We start from the raw sequence: 22342 nt of genomic DNA, 5'->3' as shown, positions 1-22342 counted from the left end.
CATTCGGGTGTCATAAAGCTGCACGTGAAGAGAGTCCGTAGGAATAGCGTGACCTTTGTAGAGTCAGCAGCCTGTCGCCATGTTGTTTCCTCCTGGGTGTGATTTTGTTTGGACACACATTCGACATCCAGAGCTCTGAAAGTTCAAGGATCTGATTTGGAAATCTTCATATTGGAGCCTTAGCAAGAAACATGCCTGAGGTAGGAAAGAATCAAACAAATGTAACCACAATAAAAACACGTGGAAAATATACCTTTATTTGCTTCGGGTACAGAACCCACTTCTAGTGACCGGTCCTTGCATCGGTGGTTTTTGTGTGCGTTACTGCCACAGATGTAATTTGGGGGTCGGGGGCGACACTCGGGTCCTCTGCACTTTTTCAAAAGACAGTTTTGGTCCCGTCGTTTTTTACCGTCCAAAAATATTATCCTCATGAGGGTCGCAGGGGTGCTGGAGCCTATCCCAGCTGTCTTTGGGTGAGAGGCGGGGTACACCCCGGACTGGTGGCCAGCCAATCACAGGGCACATATAGACAAACAACCATTCACACTCACATTCATAGCTATGGACAATTTGGAGTGGCTAATTAACCTAGCATGTTTTTGGAATGTGGGAGGAAACCGGAGTACCCGGAGAAAACCCACGCATGCACGGGGAGAACATGCAAACTCCACACAGAGATGCCCGAGGGTGGCTGTAAATGTTATAGTACAGTAAAATATGGAGCTTATTTCTTACCTACTTTTGTGTGTTAAGTTACTGTGTGATGATTTTGGCATTCATTCCAAACTCTTATTTTGAGCAACGACTTATATTGAGCATGTTTTTTTTTTTTACCTGCTTCACAGGGCTCCTCCGTAATCACAGAGAGATGGCCGAGGGTGGAATTGAACTCGGGTCTCCTAGCTGTGAGGCCTGTGTGCTAACCACTGTTGTGCCGTGCAGCCCCGCCCAAAAACGGTGTTCCATTAAAAGGAGACATTTTCCAAACACTGGGACCAGCATGAAAATGGCTGCTCAAGCTGAAGCCTGTGTCTCGTTAAACGGCTCACAAGGTCATGGATGAGCGTTTTCGTTAGTTGGTCTGCGTCGTTAAGAAGGGTGTTTGTTCTCCTTGGGTCAGATTTTAATATCAGAGCTTCCATTTACAACATTTGAGTCTGTGTGGGTGCATGTGTGTGTATGTTCAGTACCCCTCGCCCCCCCCCAAATTCAACCAACTCAGGCCAGTTGTCCCCCCCGCCCCCAACCCCACACCACTGAAATCAAAATATTGTCCATGGTTACTGCACGGGGGTTTTAAACATGTCGAGTAGGTTGACGAGGTCTTGGTGCTGAAGGCCCAGCTCCTCCATCAGCGTGTTGAAATACTCCACTGATGACGGCGTCTCCAAGGCGTCTCCAATTACCGGAGACACGCTGGCCAACCTGCAATGATAACACCCAAGGAGACCCATCAACAACCTGGACCATGGCAGGTGGACCCAAGGAGGATGAATGTCATGCTTTTTATACCGTTCATGTCTTGTGATGTGGTTGATGTATTAAAAAGCTCTCCTGGGGCGGGCCGCCCCCCCCCCCAATCTCTATCCCATGCTACCTGTGTGCAGGTTGGTTTCTCCTCAGGTTCTAGTGTTGCAATAGGAGCATCCATTATTCAGCCGGCTCAACAAAAGCGGCCAGACGAGCTCCACAGCAGCTAATCGCACCACGCCAAATTATTCATGATGGAGAAATAGTAGCTGGAATTTGAATGAGAAGTGATGAAATCATACCGTAGCGCCGGCAGTGGTTCCCAAATAAGCGTGTTATGTACAACTGGATTCAAGGAAAGCTCATTCAAATTGCAATCAAATCAAATCGGAATCGATGCGTCACGGATGCAGTTTGTAGGATTGCTGTGAAAAAGTGTTTACGCCCTTCCTGATTTCGCTGAAACTTCTTCTTCTTCTTTCTCTTTGGGCTTTTCCCTTCATGGGTCGCCACAGCAGATCAATCTCCTCCATCCGACCCTGTCTTCTCTACCTCTTCAACTACCCTCATGTCCTCCTTCACTACATCCATCAACCTCCTCTTTGGTCTTCCTCTACGCCTCCTACCTGGCAGCATCCTTCTACCGATACATTCACTATCTCTCCAGTTCACATGTTCGAAACATCTCAGTCGTTCCTGATCCTATCCATCCCGGTCACTCCCAATGCGAACCTCTGCTACCTGCAGTTCTTCTTCCTGTCTTTTCCTCAGTGGCACTGTATCAAGATCAAACAACATCACTGTTCTCACCACATTTTGGACCAAACAAATGTAAATTCAATGACAAAACAAGTGAAAGCAAAATGCAAAAAAATATATTTATCAGTAAGCGAGAAAGAAAATCCAAACCTACATGGCCCTGTGTGAAAGAGCGCCCCCTAGACCTATTACAGCGCTGTGGAGGAATTTATGCAGAATTGTTGTCATTCAGCCACATTGGAGGCTTTTCCAGCAGCATCTCAATAGGATCCAGGTCAGGACTTTGACTAGGCCACTCCAAAGTCTTCATTTGGTTTTTCTTCGGGCATTCAGAGGCGGACCTGCTGGTGGGTTTTGGATCATTGTCCTGCCTGCCATGCTGGTCATGTTGGCCCAGCGTCTTTCTTGTGGAGTCATGAACACTGACCTTAAACGGCCTGCAGTTCTTTAAAGGTGAACACGTTCAACACTACTATACTATACTATACTATACTATACTATACTATACTATACTATACTATACTATACTATACTATACTATAGAAGCAGTAGCTTATCTTTGCACTTTGACTATTTGGTTCAAATTCTGACATAGTAAAAACAATAAAGCCGACAGACAACTACTGGAGCAGGTTTATGGTAAAAGACAAAACGTGTAGAGGGGTGGGACATCGACCAATGAATTTTGGTGACGATCAAGATAGAGGCAATGATACTTGCAGTTATTACTATATCAGTCACTGTGGCATCACAATAACAATAAAAAAAAAAACACCTGAATCATAATGGGAGTCCCCGTGTTTGCCAGTCTCGATGAACCAGGAAGGCTTAATGGAGGATATTCTAGTTCTATGTACTCATTAAAGCATTAAATACTGGTATCTAACGGCAGCCTAAGACGTTTGCCCAGTACTGTGTATTTACCCTGTGACATTTTGGATGTTTTTGTATATTAAGGATGTAAATCCGAGTCACTTGGAATTGGGTGAAAGCTTTCCCCGAGTCCTAGTTTAAGGTGTTTAGGGTTTAGGGCAGGGGTGCTCATTAAGTCGATCGCGATCTACCGGTCGATCGCGGAGGTGGTACTGGTCGATCGCTGGTCGATTGCGGCGTGACATTAAAAAAATATCATCCCAGCATCAATGCCGTCACTTGATTGATATACAGGGCAGCCATTCAGATGACAACTGAATGTTGCCCTTCGGGCGACCAATCAAATCAAACAACGTCTCTAAGTGCAGCAGAACTTACGATGTCAGCCTATCATCCATCCCCGTTACTTGATTGACATACAGGACAACCAATCAGATGACAACTGAATTTTGACCTTTAGGTCACCGCTCATGCGTAAACAACGATGCAAAGTGCTAAGCTAGTCGGCGAATTGCGAGATTTTAAGCCCTCGCTAAAGTTTATGGTCACTAAAATGAGTGAAGGAGCTGGACCAAGTAAAAAGGCAAAAACTGGACCAAGTAAAAAGGCAAAAAACATGTCACTTCCATACGGATATGGAATATTATACGGATATTATGATACGGATATTATCCATGACTGATAAACATTTGGAAGTGTGCTTGAGGCTGGCTATCAGCAGCTACTGTCCGGACTATGCATCCCTGGCTGGTTCAATTCAGTGCAAGTCATCAAAGTAAACTCAGGTAATTACAAAAAATGTTAATAGTTAATTATGTGTGTTTTGCAATATTGGCTCATTTGGTTATGTAAGGTACATCAACATACATTGTACGTACAAATAATCCTCAATACATTTGAAAATAAATAGATGTTTTGCATTTTTGTAGTGGGTAGATCATTTTGACTCGGTCATTTTAAAAGTAGCTCGCATGCTGAAAAAGTGTGAGCACCCCTGGTTTAGGGTATGTGTGTTTAACTTGAGAACACGGCCGCGGGTGTTGGTGCTTTCTCTCCTATATCACGGATCTGGAAAGGGACAATCTGGGAGAGATAAGAGCTCCTGTGTGTATTCATGATGGGAGGAGCACAGGAGTGTCCATGAACTGCCATCGTTGCACACTAGCGTGCATACCAGCGTTCGCATAGCATATGGTGTGGGTGACAACATCAAATGATGCCAAGGCACAGCCAGAAGATTGATCTGGTTGGGTCGCTTTGTTGCTTTGGTTATTTAGTGAAAGGCTCTGCCCGGTCGCACACACGGTAGGCCTACATGTGATTAGATTATATCACATTAATAATGCGTTCATTTCACTTCTAGAATATACCACCAGCCAATAAAACTAATTATGTTTGGAGCAAAAACGGCCCAGGGCCGCACTTTGGACTGCAATAAATGCACATGCCGGATGTTCAGTATACAATGTTGGCCAACTATTTCCAGGGGGGGGGCACATTGTGAAAAATGATGAAGCGCCACTTTAGGATATTTTGCAAACTAGTAGTATAAGTTGTATATATTAAAAAAAAAACACTGAATCTCTGCTTTGTGATATACTGAGAGAGAGAGAGAGAGAGAGAGAAGCAGTAGTAGTATTACTACATTTTTTTTCTTGTAAGAAAACAACTTCATTACAATTATAGCTGTTTTTTCATTTGCCAACTATTTCAGCTTTCTTCTTAAACATTCGTCTTGTAATTAGAGCTTTATTTCCCATATTTAATATTTACAATATTAACACTTCAAATAACACATTTGTTTTGAATATTTTTACTTTATGCTACAAACATGTTATTTTTCCTCATATTGAAATGTTATTTTTGTAAAATTATTTTCTTGATAGATAACATAATTTTTAATTAATATTTTTTCATTTATTCTTGTAAATTTACTCCAGATTTTTCCATTATTGCTTTTCATGTTAAATGATTATTTTTATTATCTGCTGTGCAGGCCAAAAATTGCCCCCTCCTGGCATATGGGCATGAAAGGGAACAAGTGCAACCTTAACTGAGGATGTGCCTTGACTGACAATGGGAACATTTCAGAATAAATGATTAATAATCTATTTGAAAAATATGATACATGAATTCTGAAGTCCCCCATTTGGGACTTGGCGCCGCTCTGGTGGCAGCCTGCTACAGCAGCTCTCGCTCTTCGTTGAGTTCTTTTCTTCTTTATTCTGTCTTTTTCATTCTTTTACAAATGTCCCCACTGAGGGACGAATAAAGGCATATCTTATCTTATATCTTATCTAAATGTTCCCATTGTCGGTCAAGGCACATCGTCACCTTACAACAGGGGTGGGCAAATATTTTGACTCGTGGGCCGCATTGAGTTAACAAAATTGTCTGGGGGGCCAGAACATATATTTAACACACACACACTATTTTATGCTTATTTATTAATTATTTGTCAAATTTTATCTTTAAAAGTTATACTATCAGCTGTATGTTGTCATGTCCCTTTTCTCATCAGACCACATCAAACTATGTCATTTAATTTTACAGTTTTGTTGTTTTTTTTTTGTTGTTTTTTTTTCCTAAATAAGACATCCAACATGCAAGTCATGTTGCCAGTTTGTATGTTAAAAGTTGAAATACTTGAAAAGTTGAAAACCTGGGGGCCGGATTCAAGCCATTGGTGGGCCGCATGTGGCCCCCGGGCCGTAGTTTGCCCACCCCTGCCTTACAAGCTAACGTGGTGATATATGCGTGTAGAAGCCACACTTACAGATGGAGAATCACAACAGCGATGAGGGTCCACTCGGGAGTTTTGTGGATGATGTTGGTGTTGGTGAACCTGTAGGGTGAAAAAAACACAGTCATTCCCAACAGGTTTCAGTACATCTCTGTCTTAGCAGGTGCAAAAACCTGATGCTGAATGTGAGCATGAATAGAAACCGTACATGGGTGAGAACCTCCAGCACAACCATGGCGTGTTGTACGTGGTGAAATGATGGATGTCTTTCTCTCGCCACTTTAAGTGTGTCAACAGGGGCCTCTCGGCACAAAAAAAAAAAGAATTCCCGGAAGCTTGTTTTGAATCACTGACACAGTGATTTAATAGCAAACCTGTTGCCAATGGGAACACAGGGTGCTTAAAGGCAGCGGGCATTTGTTTGTGTGTGTGAAATCACATTCACGACACTACTTTACTACACGTGATTGTGAGGACACGTATGCCATGTTTAGATGTCTTAACACAGGGGTCGGCAACCTTTACTATGAAAAGAGCCATTTCACCCACTTGCCCACTAAAGAAAAATAGCCTGGAGCCGCAAAACGTTGTATGTTTAAAACAACATTGGAGGGAAAAAAAAAAGACGAGTTGGAGTACTCTTGCTAGTACTGGAGATAAACTTTTGTTTTTAAATGAGCTCTAATTTATTTTTTCAGAATTGTCAAATAACTCATTAATAATAATTAATAATTAATAACTCAAATAACTCAAAGTATTACTCATTTCCCTTCATGTTAACCTGTCAGAGAGAACTGGATAGCATCCTGTCTGCTCATTCAGTCACCAGTCAGAACTCAGTCAGGATGCATTCATGGTCTCACACAAAGTTGGATTTTTGTAAACTCATAACGAAGATGTGCATTTTCACCACTCGGGTGCTTAAAAAATATTCAAGCATTGCAAAGGGAGCCGCAACAAAGAGACTGGAGAGCCACATGCGGCTCTGGAGCCGCGGGTTGCTGACCCCTGTCTTAACATGTCTGTGACTTGCTTCTGTCAAAACTTCACTTTTCCACGTCCACTTTTCCTCCAGGCACGCCCACTCCGCTGTGATTGGTCACACCTGCCGCTAGCTGCCAACGGTATAGTAGTTGATAATAAATGGCAATTTATCATTGTCAAATGTGGGCTTTGAACATACAACCATATGTGTCGGATCCTGAATCCGATCCGGAAGTAGAGACTGAACAGTGTGAAGTTTCTCAAGAAAAGAGGTCACTTCAAGAATTTAGCATTTTAGAGTTTAGCAACCCTGCTCCCTGTATGTATGACTTACACAAAATAAACACAGCTAACACACTGATTAATTGTTACTAACTACTTGCTCTTGTGACTCTTGCACAACACAATAACGTTGGAAAGGCAAGTCCAGCTAGTCGGCTAGTGCAGCTGCACAGTGGCCCATGTTCACAAAACAGTCCGGTGTGAAATACTGTTGACAGATTCAAATGGTGGCGTCGTTAGGAATCGTAAACAAATGTGGCTTTTCCTTTCCAGGCATTGCTAGCAAGTAAACAGAGGAGCAGAGCTTGGGGGGAGGGTGGAGAGTTTATCTGGCTTACGGCCATGCCCCATATAAGGAAGCCCGCTCCTCTGTGACATCACAAAGGGGCAGTTTCAGCATGGATTTTGAAACCAAGCATTTTTAGCCATTCCATACTTTTTCAGGGCTCACTTCCAAATGCACAAAGCTAATTTTCAACATTCTGACTCCATTGATAGCTCCCCTTTAAGAAGACAATTGAATGATTTGGAAAATTTAAAGAAAAACTGTCAAAATTATGGGGGGGAAAAAAGAGACTAACTAATTTTATTGTTACTTATATCACAAAGCTTTTATGCAGTTTTTTCTTGAAATACAGTACTATATATCATTTCTTAGCATATCTACATGTGCTGCGTTACAAAATATTGAAGTGGAGGGTTGCATGCTTTCATTTTTCTGTGTGTGGGCCTCGGTGGAAAAAGGGCATAAGATAATGAGTTGGCAACAGCGGCTGCAGTGAAACATGAATACATGAAATGTGCGCGCAGGAGAGGACAACGAGTGTGACGTATGCGCTGCACTGACCTGAACGTCCTGACAAGGTTGTTTAGGTCACTGGTGATGTCACTCAAGGTGAGACCAAGAGGGCCCGCAATGTTTCCGAGACTGCAGATGGAGAAGGACAAACAACCAACCTGAGCTACTTTCAATCTGTATCAAGTCCAAAGTCACCTTGACATATTTTGTCCCTGGAGTGGTTTGCAACTTCGGTGTCAAGTACGCATAACCTGTCCGGCACTCAATATGTCAATATGCAAAGAACATTTGGAAATGTTCCAAATTGATACGGTAATCCATGCATATTAAAGTGTGTCTCACTATCAAGTCATTTGCACAGCACTGTGTGTATGCTAGCGGCCCCGCCTCCACCCACTGAGACAAAGAGACTGTACGACAACGTCAATGCGTGCCAAGGTGCTGAACCCTTTTTCCTGCCTGTTTGGAAGCGGGAGACGAGGCCATCACACACGCGTGCATATAACAATATATTGAATCAGGCAAAATGCTTGAATTAATTTTCATATATTGTGCAATTAATTAATTAATTTATCACCATCCCAGGCCTGGTGGCCATGAGATTTGTCACGTTCAATCTCACAAGCAAAAACTCTCAGCAATTATTATTAATTGATATTCTCACATGGAAATAGTGAAAGTGAAAGCAGACACAAAAAGATTGAATTGAATATTGGTAATCAATCAATCAATGAATAAAATCTGGAAGGTTCGGCACACGCACCACATGGCAAGCTTCTCCACCGTGATTCGCTTTTGGATGAGATGCTGAGCTTTGGAGTCAACGAGCGGCAGAAACGGGGTGTCACTCGGGCCCTGATCCACCTGGCGGGAGAACAAGAGCGACTGTTTAGGTCGACCTGCCACTCACTGAGCTACAGAACGGCAATTTCTGATAAAGGTCTTCGAGGATGCTAACGACATTCCGGTACTTGGGATCATATCAGATGGTGTACGGGTGCTGTACTTTCCCAGATTAAAAGTTTTGATATAGTGCCCCTTTGTGGTCATCAACGGTGAGCACATACACACGACTCACCTCATTTCCATTCGGCTCCTCTGCCTTCCCGGGAAGACCACATGTGCCATCATAAAACTCTTTGACTTTAAGGCCCAGCTGCTGGGTTTCCTTCTTCAGCGTCTCAAAATCTGGAGCCGGCATGGTAGGTCTCTTCTGCTCCTCTGCGACAAACCCTCCTTGACCATCCGCCGTCACTTCCTCCTCAATGTCATCTTCATCCAGTTCCTCCACTGCTTCTTCCTTCATGTCGGTAGGGGGGGAGTCAAGCTGGTGGTCAGCACAGCGCAAGAGCTTCAGGGTTTCATCCGTCAGCCATTCCTTCAACGTCGCTCTTAGGGATTCAAGGAGATTCAGGCCAGTGCGTTTGGCTGTCACGTGGGGGGGGTGGTTCTTCAGGAGATCTCTTAGCCCTTGCGCCCCTCGCTTGGTCATCCCCACTTGGATGATGTTGAGGCTTGGGTGGTCGGGTGAAGCAATGAGGTCTGTTTTCATCTCCGCCATTACAGGCAATGTTGAGGCAGGAATAGAAGCAGGAGGACTTGCATGGTGCGTCTGTGTGGCCGCTTCAGTGTGCACAATGCATGAATTCAAGCTTTCCGTCACCTCCTCCACACGGATTTCTTCTAGTAGTTGCTGTTTAGCTTCTTCACTTCCAAGCACGGCTCCGTGAGCAAAAGACCCATGATGCCTTTGCGCTTCTCCATCTTCCTCTCTGTTCAATTTCTTTAACCTCACAGCTTTCCCTCGTCCTTCTTTCTTTTCTTCATTCGACTTCAAGTCACCCCAGTGCACCCTGGGTCTCTGCTGCTGGGAGACCACACTGGAAATGAAGTCCTGCTCCAGCTCGCCATCGCTGCCGTCGCTGTGGCAATGCTCGCGAGGGTCCTCACATTGACTATTCACCGCATGGTCCACGTCGTCCTCCTGGAGGCGCCTCTGTGTCAGCAGCACCTCCTGACCAGAACTCCCACTGAACAAGAGTTGACATTTTCATAAAGTTATACGCTATTTACATTGACAATGTAAAGGAATGTTATCACCGTAGCAAATACGTACATATCCCCTTTCTTCATCAGCTTTATTTCTGGAGGACTGCAAGAAAATTCAGTTATTAATAGTTGTCATGTTATTAGAATTTAATTAAAAGATTCAAACAGAAGAGATAGAATAAAAATCTTTTTTTTTATTATTTATCACATTTGTATTCATTCTCTTCTATTGTTACTTTTTTTTATTATTACAGAGTGAGTTAAATGACAAGATGGCAACTTGAAGTCAGTACTCCTTATTTTATTTATTATTTTATTTTATTTGAGTGTACATTTCTACTTGTAGTATTCTACTTATAGATTTTTTTATTACATTATTTTCTGAAAATCGTTTCTTTATTCCTGTACCTGTACCCTAAGACTTAGAGTATAGTCATATTCATAATAATATGTAGTAATACAAAATATCACAATACTACAAGTAGAAATGTACACTCAAATAAAATAAAACAATAAAGTGCAGAGATTGATTTAAATGACAAGATGGCAACTTGACTTGAAGTCAGTAGTCCTTATTTTATTTATTATTTTATTTTATTTGAGTGTACATTTCTACTTGTAGTATTGTGATTTTTTAAATTACATTATTTTCTGTATTAATATGTCTTAGAGTACAGAGTACAGGAATAAAGAAAAGATTTCCAGAAAATAATGTAATAAAAAAATCACAATACTACAAGTAGAAATGTACACTCAAATAAAATAAACAAAACTAAACTAAACAAAGTAGACTTAGAGTATAATCATTGTAATGCAGGAATAAAGAAAATATTTCCAGAAAATAATGTAATAAAAAATATCACAATACTACAAGTAGAAATGTACACCAAAATAAAACAAGGACTACTGACTTCAAGTCAAGTTGCCATCTTGTCATTTAACTCACTCTCTGCACTCTGACTTTTAATTCATTCAGGCAGTGTTCCTCACTCATACTTTGCATTTTGTTGTAATTTTGAGAATCAATATGTAATATTATGAGGAAAAATAATGTCACTTTGGAAGTATATTAGAAATATTAAAGAAAAAAGTTGTCTTAAAGTCGGAATGCTATGAGAACCAAACAATAAAAAAATTTGGTTGGGGAAAACTGTTATAATATTATGGGAATAAAGTCAAAATATCATGTAAATAAAGTTAAAATTCATACTTTTTTTTTAGAATAAAGCTAATATGTTTGGAAAACTTAAAAACACAGTAGTAATAATGTGCAAAAGCTTTTCTTGAAAAATACTGCATGTATAACCTTTATCTACGTACATGTGTTGGTTTACAAAATATCAAAATACAAAATATAATATACAATATATAAAGGGGCTTTTGGATCCTTTCATTTTTTCCACTGTGGCCACCCCTGACATAAGGGACTTCACACTGTGAAGTACCATAAAATGCATTGATAGTAGAGTATCCAGGCACTAAGTATGTACATAATATACATACTGTATAGAAGAGTTAAGTGTGGAAGACAGCCATACCTCTCATGCTGCCTGAGCCAAAGTGGCGTTGTCGATATCTGGACCTCAAATTCTTTGGAGGCTTTATAACAAAAGTTACTGCAAAAACACTGACGGGGGTGGGAGTACAAACAGTACATTAGGGTGCGATAATGTGTCCTGTTGAAGCACATGTGGCAGCACTCACCTTGCGCTCTGTGATGTCATACACCTTATTGGGCTTTGTAGAAATGGTGTATCGTTGTTTTGGGATCTGTTACGTAAACAAAGTTAAGTACAAGGGAGAAAAACATCATGTAGCCACAAGTGTATGATGATTAAGGTATGCAGATACCTTTCCCAGTTTATTTGGACATACAGGATAACCACATAGTTTGGTGATGGATCTTTCCTCCACTGCATCTTTGTAATTCGCAGCCGTGATCAACTTGGCCTGTGAGGAAAATGAGTTTTTTTTTAATAATTCGTAACTTCAGATAAAAACTATCACATCTCAAGGCCCCAAAAAGTGAACTCAACTCACACAGTCAAGCAAGAAGTCCTCGGCCACACTGTCCTCAAGAAGACGCTCCACAACCTGCAGGGCTCTTTTCTCCAGTTCCAGTCTCTCTCGAAGCTTCTCTCTGACCACATCTCTCCTGTCCCACGGGAGTATTAACACATTTAAGTCACGGCTATATGCGACTTTATCAAACCCAAACAGTATTTTGGTGTGAGTATGCTACTAATTCATGTCACTACACACCTTCTGGCTTCTTCTTCTTCTGCGCTTTGTACTTTGACGTGTTTTCCACCTGCCACGACAAAACCACACGATAGAAATGGACAGGAACAAGGCGTTGACATACTTAGAGCGGTTTATTCGTTCATAAATAACTAAATTACCCTTTCTGGGCGCTCGAGAGCCGGTTCTTCTCTTCTCGGACTCCATGCTCTTCCTGTTTGTAACAATTTCAACTTTGACCCGTGACGTCATTAATCGACGGCAAGCCAGAGGAAGCAAAACTCTAAACCCGGACGTCTCACAGTCTACCGTGGTCTTGTTTCGTTGCATTGTTTGCATTTTTTGGCCGGATTAGGTATATTTGTAAGTATTTGAAATTGAAGTATTTCAAATTTACTACAAATTTGATATGTTTTAAAATTGTGTTCTTACCCGTCTAACGGATAAGCTAATTTCGACTTTAGATCAGAGCCAGCAGACACTCGTTTGTTGACTGTGAAGTGTTGTTGACGTCATTATTGGCCTTCTCTTCAAAGTAAAATAATGTGCTTTCATGTAAATAGTGTTTGTCATTACTTGCCAGGACTGCTGTGTGAAGACTGTGACAAACGGAATGGCTCTGGATCAGTTCAGTGATGTGGTCCAGAGATGTGTAAGTCCAGCATTTGAGTTCTATTGCATCACAATGGGCTTGATTACAATGACAATGAACTTGTGTTGTGTATCGTGTGCATGTTAAGAGAGGTGAACTGCTGCAATACAGTTCTTGGCATTTTTAATCACACACTTTGCCATTAGAGGTTTCTAATTTGCTAGTGTCGTGTCTGTCATCTAGCAAGCCCTATCTGCTGACAAGTACTCCACAGAGGACCATGAGGTCTTCATGACTGCCGGTCATGCATGCATCAAGGCAGGAAATGGTGCTCAAGTGCTGAGTATCGTTCTGGATGACAAAAATCAGGTATATGGCACTCGTATTGACCGAACGTGTACATGTGACTCATCCATGTCATCCATGTCTGCTATCCTGTAGGACATAGTGAGGTGTATGGGATGGAACCTTCTGCCTCCGCTGGTTCAAGTTCTTTTAAAGAAGGAAGATAAGAACCTCCATCAATGCCTGGCCATTTTCAATCACCTGCTTGAGGTCTTTTTGATCTGTTTTCTTCTTTCTGTATTTTTTCCATTCTAGCTATTTCATACATGTTTGTGTTTCTCAGGTTGCCAGACCAAAAGAGTTGCTGATTGGCCTTCTGGAGCAGCTAGAGCAGGAGGAACCTGTCGCCATAGCAGAGAGCCTCAATTTACTGTTAAAGCCCCTACAAAAAGGTTTGGAATGTCACAAGCTCCATCGATCGTGGGTGTCCAAAGTGTCCACTTTGTGTTTTTGTTATTTTGAGAAACAAATCAAAGAAAGTGTCAATGTTGGGAAAATTAGGTTGGTAAAATGTTCTAATAGTGTGAAAATAAAGTCGTAATATTATTCATTCATTATTTTTCTACCGCATTTTCATACCTATGGACAATTTGGAGTGGCCATAATATCAGAAAAACAATTACGGGATGAAAGACATGTATTTGAAGACAACAAAACAAAGAACATGGTAGCAGCAAAAAGGTTCAAAGTACAAAGTATGTGTTGTCACCTTTTAATATGAAGCTGAACTGTTTTTATGTATATACAATATACATATATAAGTATGTATATACAACTTGTAAATACAAGAGTGGCTCCTTTGGACACGCCTGGTCTAGAAGCATTGAGCTGTCAGATTCTGTTCGTCTAACTCGTGTGTGTCACGTCACGTCACGTCACGTCAGTGCTCTTGCGCCTGGGCAGCCGTAAGGCGTCATCTTTAGGCATGGCGTTGTCCTCTGCCCTGGACCAGGTAGCCAAACTGCCTGTTCCTCACACCAAGGAGCAAGAGGAAGATGACGTCTTCTCGCTTTGTCGCTGCTGCGCTGACCTAACCGTCTTCGTCAGACCCTTCGTCCAAGAGGCCAAAGAAAACATCTTTATCGGTAACGCTGAGCAAAATGAGAGCGGCAAAAAGATGTTGGCCGTACCCGACGGGGTGTTATTGGATAAAGAGGAGCTGAGGGCGGAGCTGCTGAAGTTGTAAGTGAGGTTTTGGGATTGACTCGTTTATGTTGTTATCCCATTGTTTGAGTCCCTGTGTCTATTTTGCAGCTGTATGAGCACGCTGAGTCGCCCTCTTCTGGAGGTACAGCTCAGGGATTTCGACACGCTGGCTGTTTCTCCGCTCAGGAATTTTGCCAGAGAGATTGTGGTAAAGCAAACCCAAACATCACTTACAATCTAGTGCAGAGGTAGGGAACCTAGGTAGGGCTCTTTTGATGACTGAGCTCTTGAGGTCATTTTGGTTGGCTGGTTCACCACAGTTCCATGTTTTCACCATTTGTGAAGAATGACTCTCACTGTGGTTTGCCGGAGTCCCAAAGCTTTGGAAATGGCTTCACAACCTTTTCTAAACTGATCAAGTTTCATTTAAAAACTGCATTTTGTTTTCAGTTGTGTTGGTGTAGAGCAGAGGTAGGGAACCTATGGCTCGGGAGCCAGGTAGGGCTCTTTTGATGACACTATCTGGCTCTCAAGCATTTACCACAATAAAAATGTATTTTTGCTAACATTTTAAAGTAAACATCACAGAAATCACTGTTAAAAATAATATTAAAAATCAAAACTTTCTTGTGCATTTTAATTCGTCCATCTATTTTCTACTGCAATATGGCCGACCATATCCATCTTTCCTGATGATATTTTCCAGGTCAAACACCAAAACTTGATTATTACTGGGTAATGCGGTAGTCTACCTCGGTCATTGAGATGTCAAAAAAACATGTAAATATAAACTTTTCTCCTTTAGTCAAATAGTCACCTAGCTAAAGCTGCAGAACCAAGCCTTTTGACGAAGATGGCCAAAAGAATGAAATATACTGAATACGGTTCAAAACTATGCAGCAGCAGAAGTTGCATTAATGGCAGCAAGTATTTGATTTATTATTAGACACTGCGCTGCTCACGAAAGTATGCTGGCCACACCCCATTGGCGTGGGGTAGTGTGCCTGGTCTACGTAATTAGAGCCCATTATATCTAAAACTGTTGGTCTTACATAAAAATGCACACATTTTATTGCATTCAATGTTTAAAAAAATGTATATGGCTCTCACAGATACACATTTTAAAATATCTGGCCTTCATGGCTCTCTTAGCCAAAAAGGTTCCCGACCCCTGATCTAGTGGAATAGCAACGCCTGTCACTATACATTGCTGGCATTTAACAAAGATTTGTAGTAAATAAATGATCTTCGGACTGTTTAAATGTAATTGGATAATTTCCAGTGGCACCCAGTTGGGAATCAAGTCGCTCTAGTTTCTGATGTGATGGCATAACCACTTTCTTTGCTTTCCAGGATCTCCATTGCTCAGTTAGATGCTTATCTTTGGATGCATGATGCAACTTGACTGCTGTGTGTGTTCACGTGCTTCCTGCAGAACAACCTCAACGCAATCGGAGAGTCTGTGCCGGGCCTGGTGTACCAGCCTCTATTCAAAAGGAAGAAGGCGCTGGGTTTTTTAGAGGAGGAAGTGCGTTATCCCAAAGAGTCACTCGCCAGCTTGGCTCACCTGGTGTTCGTCCATCACCTGGCTGCCGACACCTTGCCCTGTGTCATTCAGTAAGGCCTCACACATCGCACACTCCAAAATGTTTCAACCTGTTGAAAAATTGCAAGGATTAGCATTTTGCACTTTAAGCAGAGCTTCATCACGCAAGAGGAAGATATGGAAGTGAGACAAAAATCATTTTGAGTGAACAATTCAAGTAAAATAAGCTAATCAAAGCCATTCAGTGTCATTTTCTGTCAGGTATTCACACTGCTGTGATCTTTGCATGGCAAAGGCAAAAAAAGCTCTCTCTCTTTGAATGCGCTTGGATTGTTAAGCAAGGCCTTTAAATACCATTAGGTATTTTTAAACTTCAAAAATTCAAAGATCCTGAGGGTTACGGAACAAAATGTGTCAGAAAACAGTTCATGTTAACTCGCAAAGCCTCGCTACCTCATATTGACTTCATGCAAAGTACATCAAATTTTGGTGACATAAAGAATGTGCTTCACTTCTTGCAGTCCCGTGTTCCTTCTCCGTTGCAATATGGAACACGTCAGCCTCCTGCTGTCCAGGTGAACTTTCCATCTCTCTGCAAAACACATCATATGCACATTTAGACATCACGCTTGTTCAAATCAAATGTTGATTATCTTGTTATTATCCGGTAACATCATTGATGCACGGCACTGCCAGAACTGAAGAGTCCAGGATTCAGAAAGGACTGGTAAGTCAGACTTCTAATTGATGGCTTTTTAGATTTTTATTGTTATTAATAGAAACATAAGCTGTTGAATATGCACCGCTACAATAACCCATACTGTGCAACAGGAGCTTTATGAAAAGAGTCTTGTGCGTGTGGAGGACGGCAGTCTGCCTGCAGACCTGCTGGAAATCAAAACCTTCCGCACGGTCCCTCAGGTCAACTTTGGTCCAAGCATTGTTCTTTGGTGCATCACATTTATGGCTCATTTTGCTGCTTCTTTGCTTTCTAGAACCTAACAAAAGTCATGACGCTGTGTCCGAGACATGATTTGGTAAGTCATCTTATTGATGATATTGATCATTTGTTCACTGTCCGGTCACACACTGGCGGTAGTAACCTCCATCTGTATGCACAGCAGCCCTGGGGTACATTCATACAGATTCATCCATCTTTTTTTTTCTCCCATGTATGTTTATTGGGGTTTTTTTTTTTTTTTAAACACAAATATACAAAATACAAACACAAAACATAATATACAAACATAACATCAATACAGGGGTGCTCACACTTTTTCAGCATGCGAGCTACTTTTAAAATGACCGAGTCAAAATGATCTACCCACTACAAAAATGCAAAACATCTATTTATTTTCAAATGTATTGAGGATTATTTGTACGTACAATGTATGTTGATGTACCTTACATAACCAAATGAGCCAATATTGCAAAACACACATAATTAACTATTAACATTTTTTGTAATTACCTGAGTTTACTTTGATGACTTGCACTGAATTGAACCAGCCAGGGATGCATAGTCCGGACAGTAGCTGCTGATAGCCAGCCTCAAGCACACTTCCAAATGTTTATCAGTCATGGATAATATCCGTATCATAATATCCGTATAATATTCCATATCCGTATGGAAGTGATATGTTTTTTGCCTTTTTACTTGGTCCAGTTTTTGCCTTTTTACTTGGTCCAGCTCCTTCACTCATTTTAGTGACCATAAACTTTAGCGAGGGCTTAAAATCTCGCAATTCGCCGACTAGCTTAGCACTTTGCATCGTTGTTTACGCATGAGCGGTGACCTAAAGGTCAAAATTCAGTTGTCATCTGATTGGTTGTCCTGTATGTCAATCAAGTAACGGGGATGGATGATAGGCTGACATCGTAAGTTCTGCTGCACTTAGAGACGTTGTTTGATTTGATTGGTCGCCCGAAGGGCAACATTCAGTTGTCATCTGAATGGCTGCCCTGTATATCAATCAAGTGACGGCATTGATGCTGGGATGATATTTTTTTAATGTCACGCCGCGATCGACCAGCGATCGACCAGTACCACCTCCGCGATCGACCGGTAGCTCGCGATCGACTTAATGAGCACCCCTGCATCAATACAACAAAGCAGGTTGCCGGCCCCCTACACTTACACTTTTCCATAGCATTAGAATCAGTTTTTTCGCTATAATGAGACCATATGAGATGAAACATTGTTGTGCCTTATTTAACATTTGAAAGGATTCAGAAACCCCAAGGATGATGAGCAAAGGCTCTGGCTTTAAAGATTCATCCATCTTAAAATGATATACGGTCATCCCTTGACACTTTTTTGCGGTTCAAATTCCACAGTTTGACTCTATGAAGGTTTTTCATTCTTTCATTTTCTACCGCTTATCCTCACGAGGGTCGCGGGGGTGCTGGAGCCTATCCCAGCTGTCTTTTGGCGAGAGGCGGGGTACACTCTGGACTGGTGGCCAGCCAATCACAGGGCACATATATGTAGACAAACAACCATTCACACTCACATTCATACCTATGGACAATTTGGAGTGGCTAATTAACCTAGCATGTTTTTGGAATGTGGGAGGAAACCGGAGTACCCGGAGAAAACCCACGCATGCACGGGGAGAACATGCAAACTCCACACAGAGATGTCCGAGGGTGGAATTGAACTGGGGGTCTCCTAGCTGTGAGGCCGGCATGCAGCCCTCGAAGCTTTTTTAAAATAAACAAATTCATATATTGGATGTTTTCTTGGCCCAAATGAACAATTTTCAAGCATAAAATGAGCTAAAATACAAATCTAAGGGATTGTGAAGACGCACTCAAGACATGAGGTGTAGTATTCTGCTCTGGTCACTAGGTGTCAGTCATGTCACATTGAGACAATAGGAAGTGCATTGTTACTGTAAGACAGAATTATCATGATACATATTTACTGGATGTGATTAGACTGATTAATTTGCTGATTAATCACATTATCCCAGAGAACCAAAGGTCTGAAGGTGTTCCAGCTGAGCATCAATAAGTTTGATGTCGAGGCCAAGTACCATTTTTTCAAGTAGGTACCGCCTCAGCGTCTTAAACACTTTTCGTGTCACATGGTCTAACCCGGTGGGCGTGTTCCAGGTTCATGCTGAAGACCGGTAATCACTCAGGAGTGGAAGGTTACATCATCAAAAACATCAGGAATCAGATCGATGTGGCGCTCGGGGTGAGGCGCCGCGCTAAAATGGCAGCGTGAGTGTCTGCCGTGGTTCATACTCACGTGTTTGTCTCCTGTAGCCTGGCAACGCTAACAGCTGGTTTGAGGGCATTCATCTCCTTCCTTTGCTGCGTTTGGTCTTCAGCCTCCCAGACGGCCCTGAGACTGACCTCCTGCAGTACCTGGATAGGTAAACAGCACCTGTCAATCAACGTCATGATGTAGAAATGATACATTGTATGTTTGACTAAAGCGGCCTGATTAGCAGTCAAATAAGTTTAACTTTGTCGACTGCTTCTTAACAGAGTGATGGAGTCTCTGAACCTGCTGCGTTACCTGGTCATAAGAGACAAAGTGACAGAGAACAAGGTCAATTCCTTCCATCATTCCTACACAACCATGTGATGCCACCCCATTACTGCGTAAAACACACCCAAATATTCAGTTTTGGATTATTGTCCTGATTCAGAACCCAAGTTGCTTTCAGTTTTGGGGTCGGATCTTGTGGTTGACAGCAGAATTCACCGTTCCATTTATCACAGCAGGTCTTCCTGGTCCATCAACAGACCATCACACTACCACCACCATATTTTACTGTCTGTATTAATAATAATAATACATTTGATTTCAAAGCGCCTTTCAGGACACCCAAGGTCGCTGTACAGAAGATATAAAAACACAAATATAAAAGAGAACAAACAATGAATAAGAACATACAATAAATAAGGGGGGGGGCATGTGATGTGACGCAGTTAGAGAGAGTAAGCTAGTTTGAACAGATGAGTTTTGAGTTTGGATCTGAAGATGGGAAGGGTGGCAGAGTTACGGAGGTCTGGTGGCAATGAGTTCCAGAGTTGGGGAGCAGAGCGGCTGAAAGTTCTGGAGGGATTTTTGAGGGAGGCCGAAGAGGAGAGCGTTACAGTCGTCGAGGCGGGAAGTGACAAGGCTATGGACGAGGATGGCGGTGGTGTGGGGGGGTGAGGGAGGGACGGAGACGATTAATGGAGCGCAGATGGAAGTAAGCTGACCTGGTGACGTTATTGATGTGGGATTGGAAAGATAGTGTGCTGTCGAGGATGACACCCAGACTCTTGACCTGAGGGGAGGGGGAGACTAAGGAGCTGTCGATGGAGAGAGAGAAGGAGTCAACTTTAGATCAGGTGGATTTGGTGCCAATGAGTAAAAATTCAGTTTTATTGCTATTAAGTTTCAGTTAGGTTATGAAGAGAAGGGGCCCCAGGACAGAGCCCTGGGGCACACCTGTGGTGACTAGGGAGGGGTCGGAGGAGAAAGACTTAAGCTGAATGAACTGAGTGCGGTCTGTGATAAGAATGGAACCAGTGGAGGGGGGTGTGGGTGATGCCAATTTCGGAGAGTCTACGAGATGGGTGCAGTTTCGGTGCTGTGACGGGAACGGGAGCCGGACTGGAAGGGTTCATACAGACTGTTAAGAGTGAGATGTGCGTGAAGTTGAGAGGAGACTATTTTTTCAGGAATTTTGGAAATGAAAGGTAAGTTGGAGATAGGGCCGAGGTTATTGAAGTTGTTGGGATCTGAACCAGGTTTTTGAAGAATTTGGGTGACAGCAGCAGTTTTGAGAGCTGGAGGGACAATACCGGTAGACAGTGAAGAGTGGATAGGAGCAGAGAGGAAAAAGGATTTGACCAGGATTGTGGGCATGGGGTCCAGCTGGCATGTGGAGGGCTAGGATTTGTGGATGAGGTCAGATATTTCAGAGGCATTGGAGTCGAAAGGAGTAGAACATCATGATGTTCTACCTATACCATGTATTAGTGGTTTTCACCTTGGAACTCTGCCATGCAGGCTGTTATTGTCCAGTGTTTTTCTCATGGTGGAGTCATGAACATTGAACCTAACCCGAGACAAGTGACGCCTGCATTTCTGCGGATGTTGTTGTGGGGTCTTTTGTGACCTCTTAGATGAGTCATCGCCGCACTCTTGGGGTCATTTTGGTTGGCTGGCCACTCAACTGTTCCCCGTTTTTGCCGTTTGTGGATAATGGCTCTCACTGTGGTATGCTGGAGTCCCAAAGCTTGAGAAATTAACCTTTTTTCCAGACTGATTAATCTGAATTAATCTCATGTCCCAGGTTTTTTTTTTTATTATCCCTTAATAAAAAGTTTGAATTTGTTTGATATCCAAGTGTGACAAACATGCAAAAAAGGAAATGAATAAATCATGCTGGTCCGTGTTTGAATATAATAAGAAATGTAAAAATGACTGTAGGGGTGTTATTTCATGGCAAGAAAGCTCCAACGATGTTAAAACTCATATTTAGAAGATCGTAACCAGGTTTTCCTGTGCCATAACTATGAAAATATGCCATTGATAAATCATTTTCTCATCCTTGCAGACGGGGATCTGGACAGAGCTGTATAAAATAGAAGACGGATTCATGAAGCCCCTGCGTGTCGGGATTAACATGTCCCGAGCACACTACAAGAGGGAGCTTAGCACCACCACGGAGAAGAAGGCCAAAGGTCAGACAGCTCTCTCAACACGTCAGCTTTGTTTTTGCTTTGTTTTTATACTTTCCCCTCCACAGCGGCATCTGTCATTTCTGTTTCCGTCGGTGACGAGAAGCTGCCAAACATGAGCTCCGAATCTCAGATTCAGGTGAGCGGCTGTCGGGTTGCACCATAGATTTTAGCGATAACATGATTACGCTGATTATGAACGTTCCCCCGTCAGGCTCTCCATTCCGCCCTGCACACCTTTGACATGATGGAGAGTGTGCTGGTACGAACGGAGGAGCTTACCCATGTGAAAGCTGAAATTTAGACCATCATTCCCGGGCTGGTCAGAAGCACTTCAGGAAAACTGCATTTTGGCCATCATCCACAATCTTTATGTGGAACGTGAACTCACGTCTTTATCTTTTCTGCGTATTCTAAAGAAAGAAGAACAGTTAGCATGAAGTGTCGGAGCACACGGGCCGTAAATGTGGAGCTTTTACACCACGCCATTTACCTTTAAATGCAGGTCAGTTATGGAAATGGTAGGCTTTTTTGGAGGTCGAAATAGGCGTGTCCTATTACGTGCATTGTTAACCCTTAACGGTTTTCTCTCTAGAACACCCAGAAAAGGGAAAGACATGGTCATGTTGATGGGAAAAATTACACAATTTTCCTTTAAAACAAGTATTTGGAAAATATGAATAAAGCATCTCATGCCACCGTTTGTGCTTATTAGTTTGCTATAATTAAACTATGGAAATCGTAGTTTAATGCAGGGGGCCACTTATGAATGTTTAAATTGCGCCTTTTTGCTGTATTATTTCCAATTATTAGTTTTTA

At 42.2% G+C, this 22342-nt stretch overlaps 2 protein-coding genes across 3 annotated transcripts; one reads left to right on the top strand and one right to left on the bottom strand.

Moving 5' to 3' along the window:
• Window positions 1-1260: 1260 nt before the first annotated feature.
• On the bottom strand, window positions 1261-12456 carry LOC131125018 (putative RNA polymerase II subunit B1 CTD phosphatase rpap2). The gene is made up of 12 exons (XM_058066107.1): window positions 12365-12456; window positions 12225-12273; window positions 12003-12117; window positions 11814-11912; window positions 11667-11732; window positions 11501-11589; window positions 10030-10065; window positions 8992-9943; window positions 8677-8777; window positions 7962-8042; window positions 5882-5950; window positions 1261-1428 (listed from the first exon to the last, which is right to left on the bottom strand). The coding sequence occupies exons 1-12, from the start codon at window positions 12453-12455 to the stop codon at window positions 1284-1286; spliced, it is 1893 nt and encodes a 630-aa protein (XP_057922090.1). The 5' UTR covers window position 12456; the 3' UTR covers window positions 1261-1283.
• On the top strand, window positions 12432-22293 carry LOC131125019 (glomulin-like). 2 transcript variants are annotated; one of them, XM_058066108.1, is made up of 19 exons: window positions 12432-12566; window positions 12787-12855; window positions 13039-13164; window positions 13237-13350; window positions 13424-13532; window positions 14025-14322; window positions 14395-14494; window positions 15722-15903; window positions 16354-16407; window positions 16529-16559; window positions 16664-16753; window positions 16828-16869; window positions 18808-18881; window positions 18950-19034; window positions 19106-19215; window positions 19331-19394; window positions 21400-21526; window positions 21592-21662; window positions 21738-22291. In XM_058066108.1, exons 2-19 carry the CDS (start codon window positions 12817-12819, stop codon window positions 21825-21827), a joined length of 1806 nt encoding a protein of 601 aa, XP_057922091.1. In that variant the 5' UTR covers window positions 12432-12566; window positions 12787-12816; the 3' UTR covers window positions 21828-22291. The 2 variants fall into 2 exon arrangements, with proteins under 2 accessions (XP_057922091.1, XP_057922092.1); XM_058066109.1 differs by having other exon boundaries at window positions 12537-12558; window positions 21738-22293.
• Window positions 22294-22342: the final 49 nt, after the last annotated feature.

Source organism: Doryrhamphus excisus, chromosome 3 (genome assembly GCF_030265055.1).
Source record: "Doryrhamphus excisus isolate RoL2022-K1 chromosome 3, RoL_Dexc_1.0, whole genome shotgun sequence".
Taxonomy (NCBI): Eukaryota; Metazoa; Chordata; class Actinopteri; order Syngnathiformes; family Syngnathidae; genus Doryrhamphus; species Doryrhamphus excisus.
Note: the sequence above shows the minus strand (reverse complement) of the source record. Positions and strands in the feature narration are given on the sequence as shown.

Coding starts and splice junctions, on each gene's coding strand:
- LOC131125018 (XM_058066107.1), bottom strand. CDS start 12,455: ATGACGTCACGGGTCAAAGTTGAAATTGTTACAAACAGGAAGAGCATG. Junction 11,590..11,666: donor ATGACATCACAGAGCGCAAG/GTGAGTGCTGCC, acceptor CACCCCCGTCAG/TGTTTTTGCAGTAACTTTTG. Junction 1,429..5,881: donor GCTGTTGTGATTCTCCATCT/GTAAGTGTGGCT, acceptor TTATCATTGCAG/GTTGGCCAGCGTGTCTCCGG.
- LOC131125019 (XM_058066109.1), top strand. CDS start 12,817: ATGGCTCTGGATCAGTTCAGTGATGTGGTCCAGAGATGT. Junction 16,754..16,827: donor CCTTCCGCACGGTCCCTCAG/GTCAACTTTGGT, acceptor TTTGCTTTCTAG/AACCTAACAAAAGTCATGAC. Junction 19,395..21,399: donor ACAAAGTGACAGAGAACAAG/GTCAATTCCTTC, acceptor TCATCCTTGCAG/ACGGGGATCTGGACAGAGCT.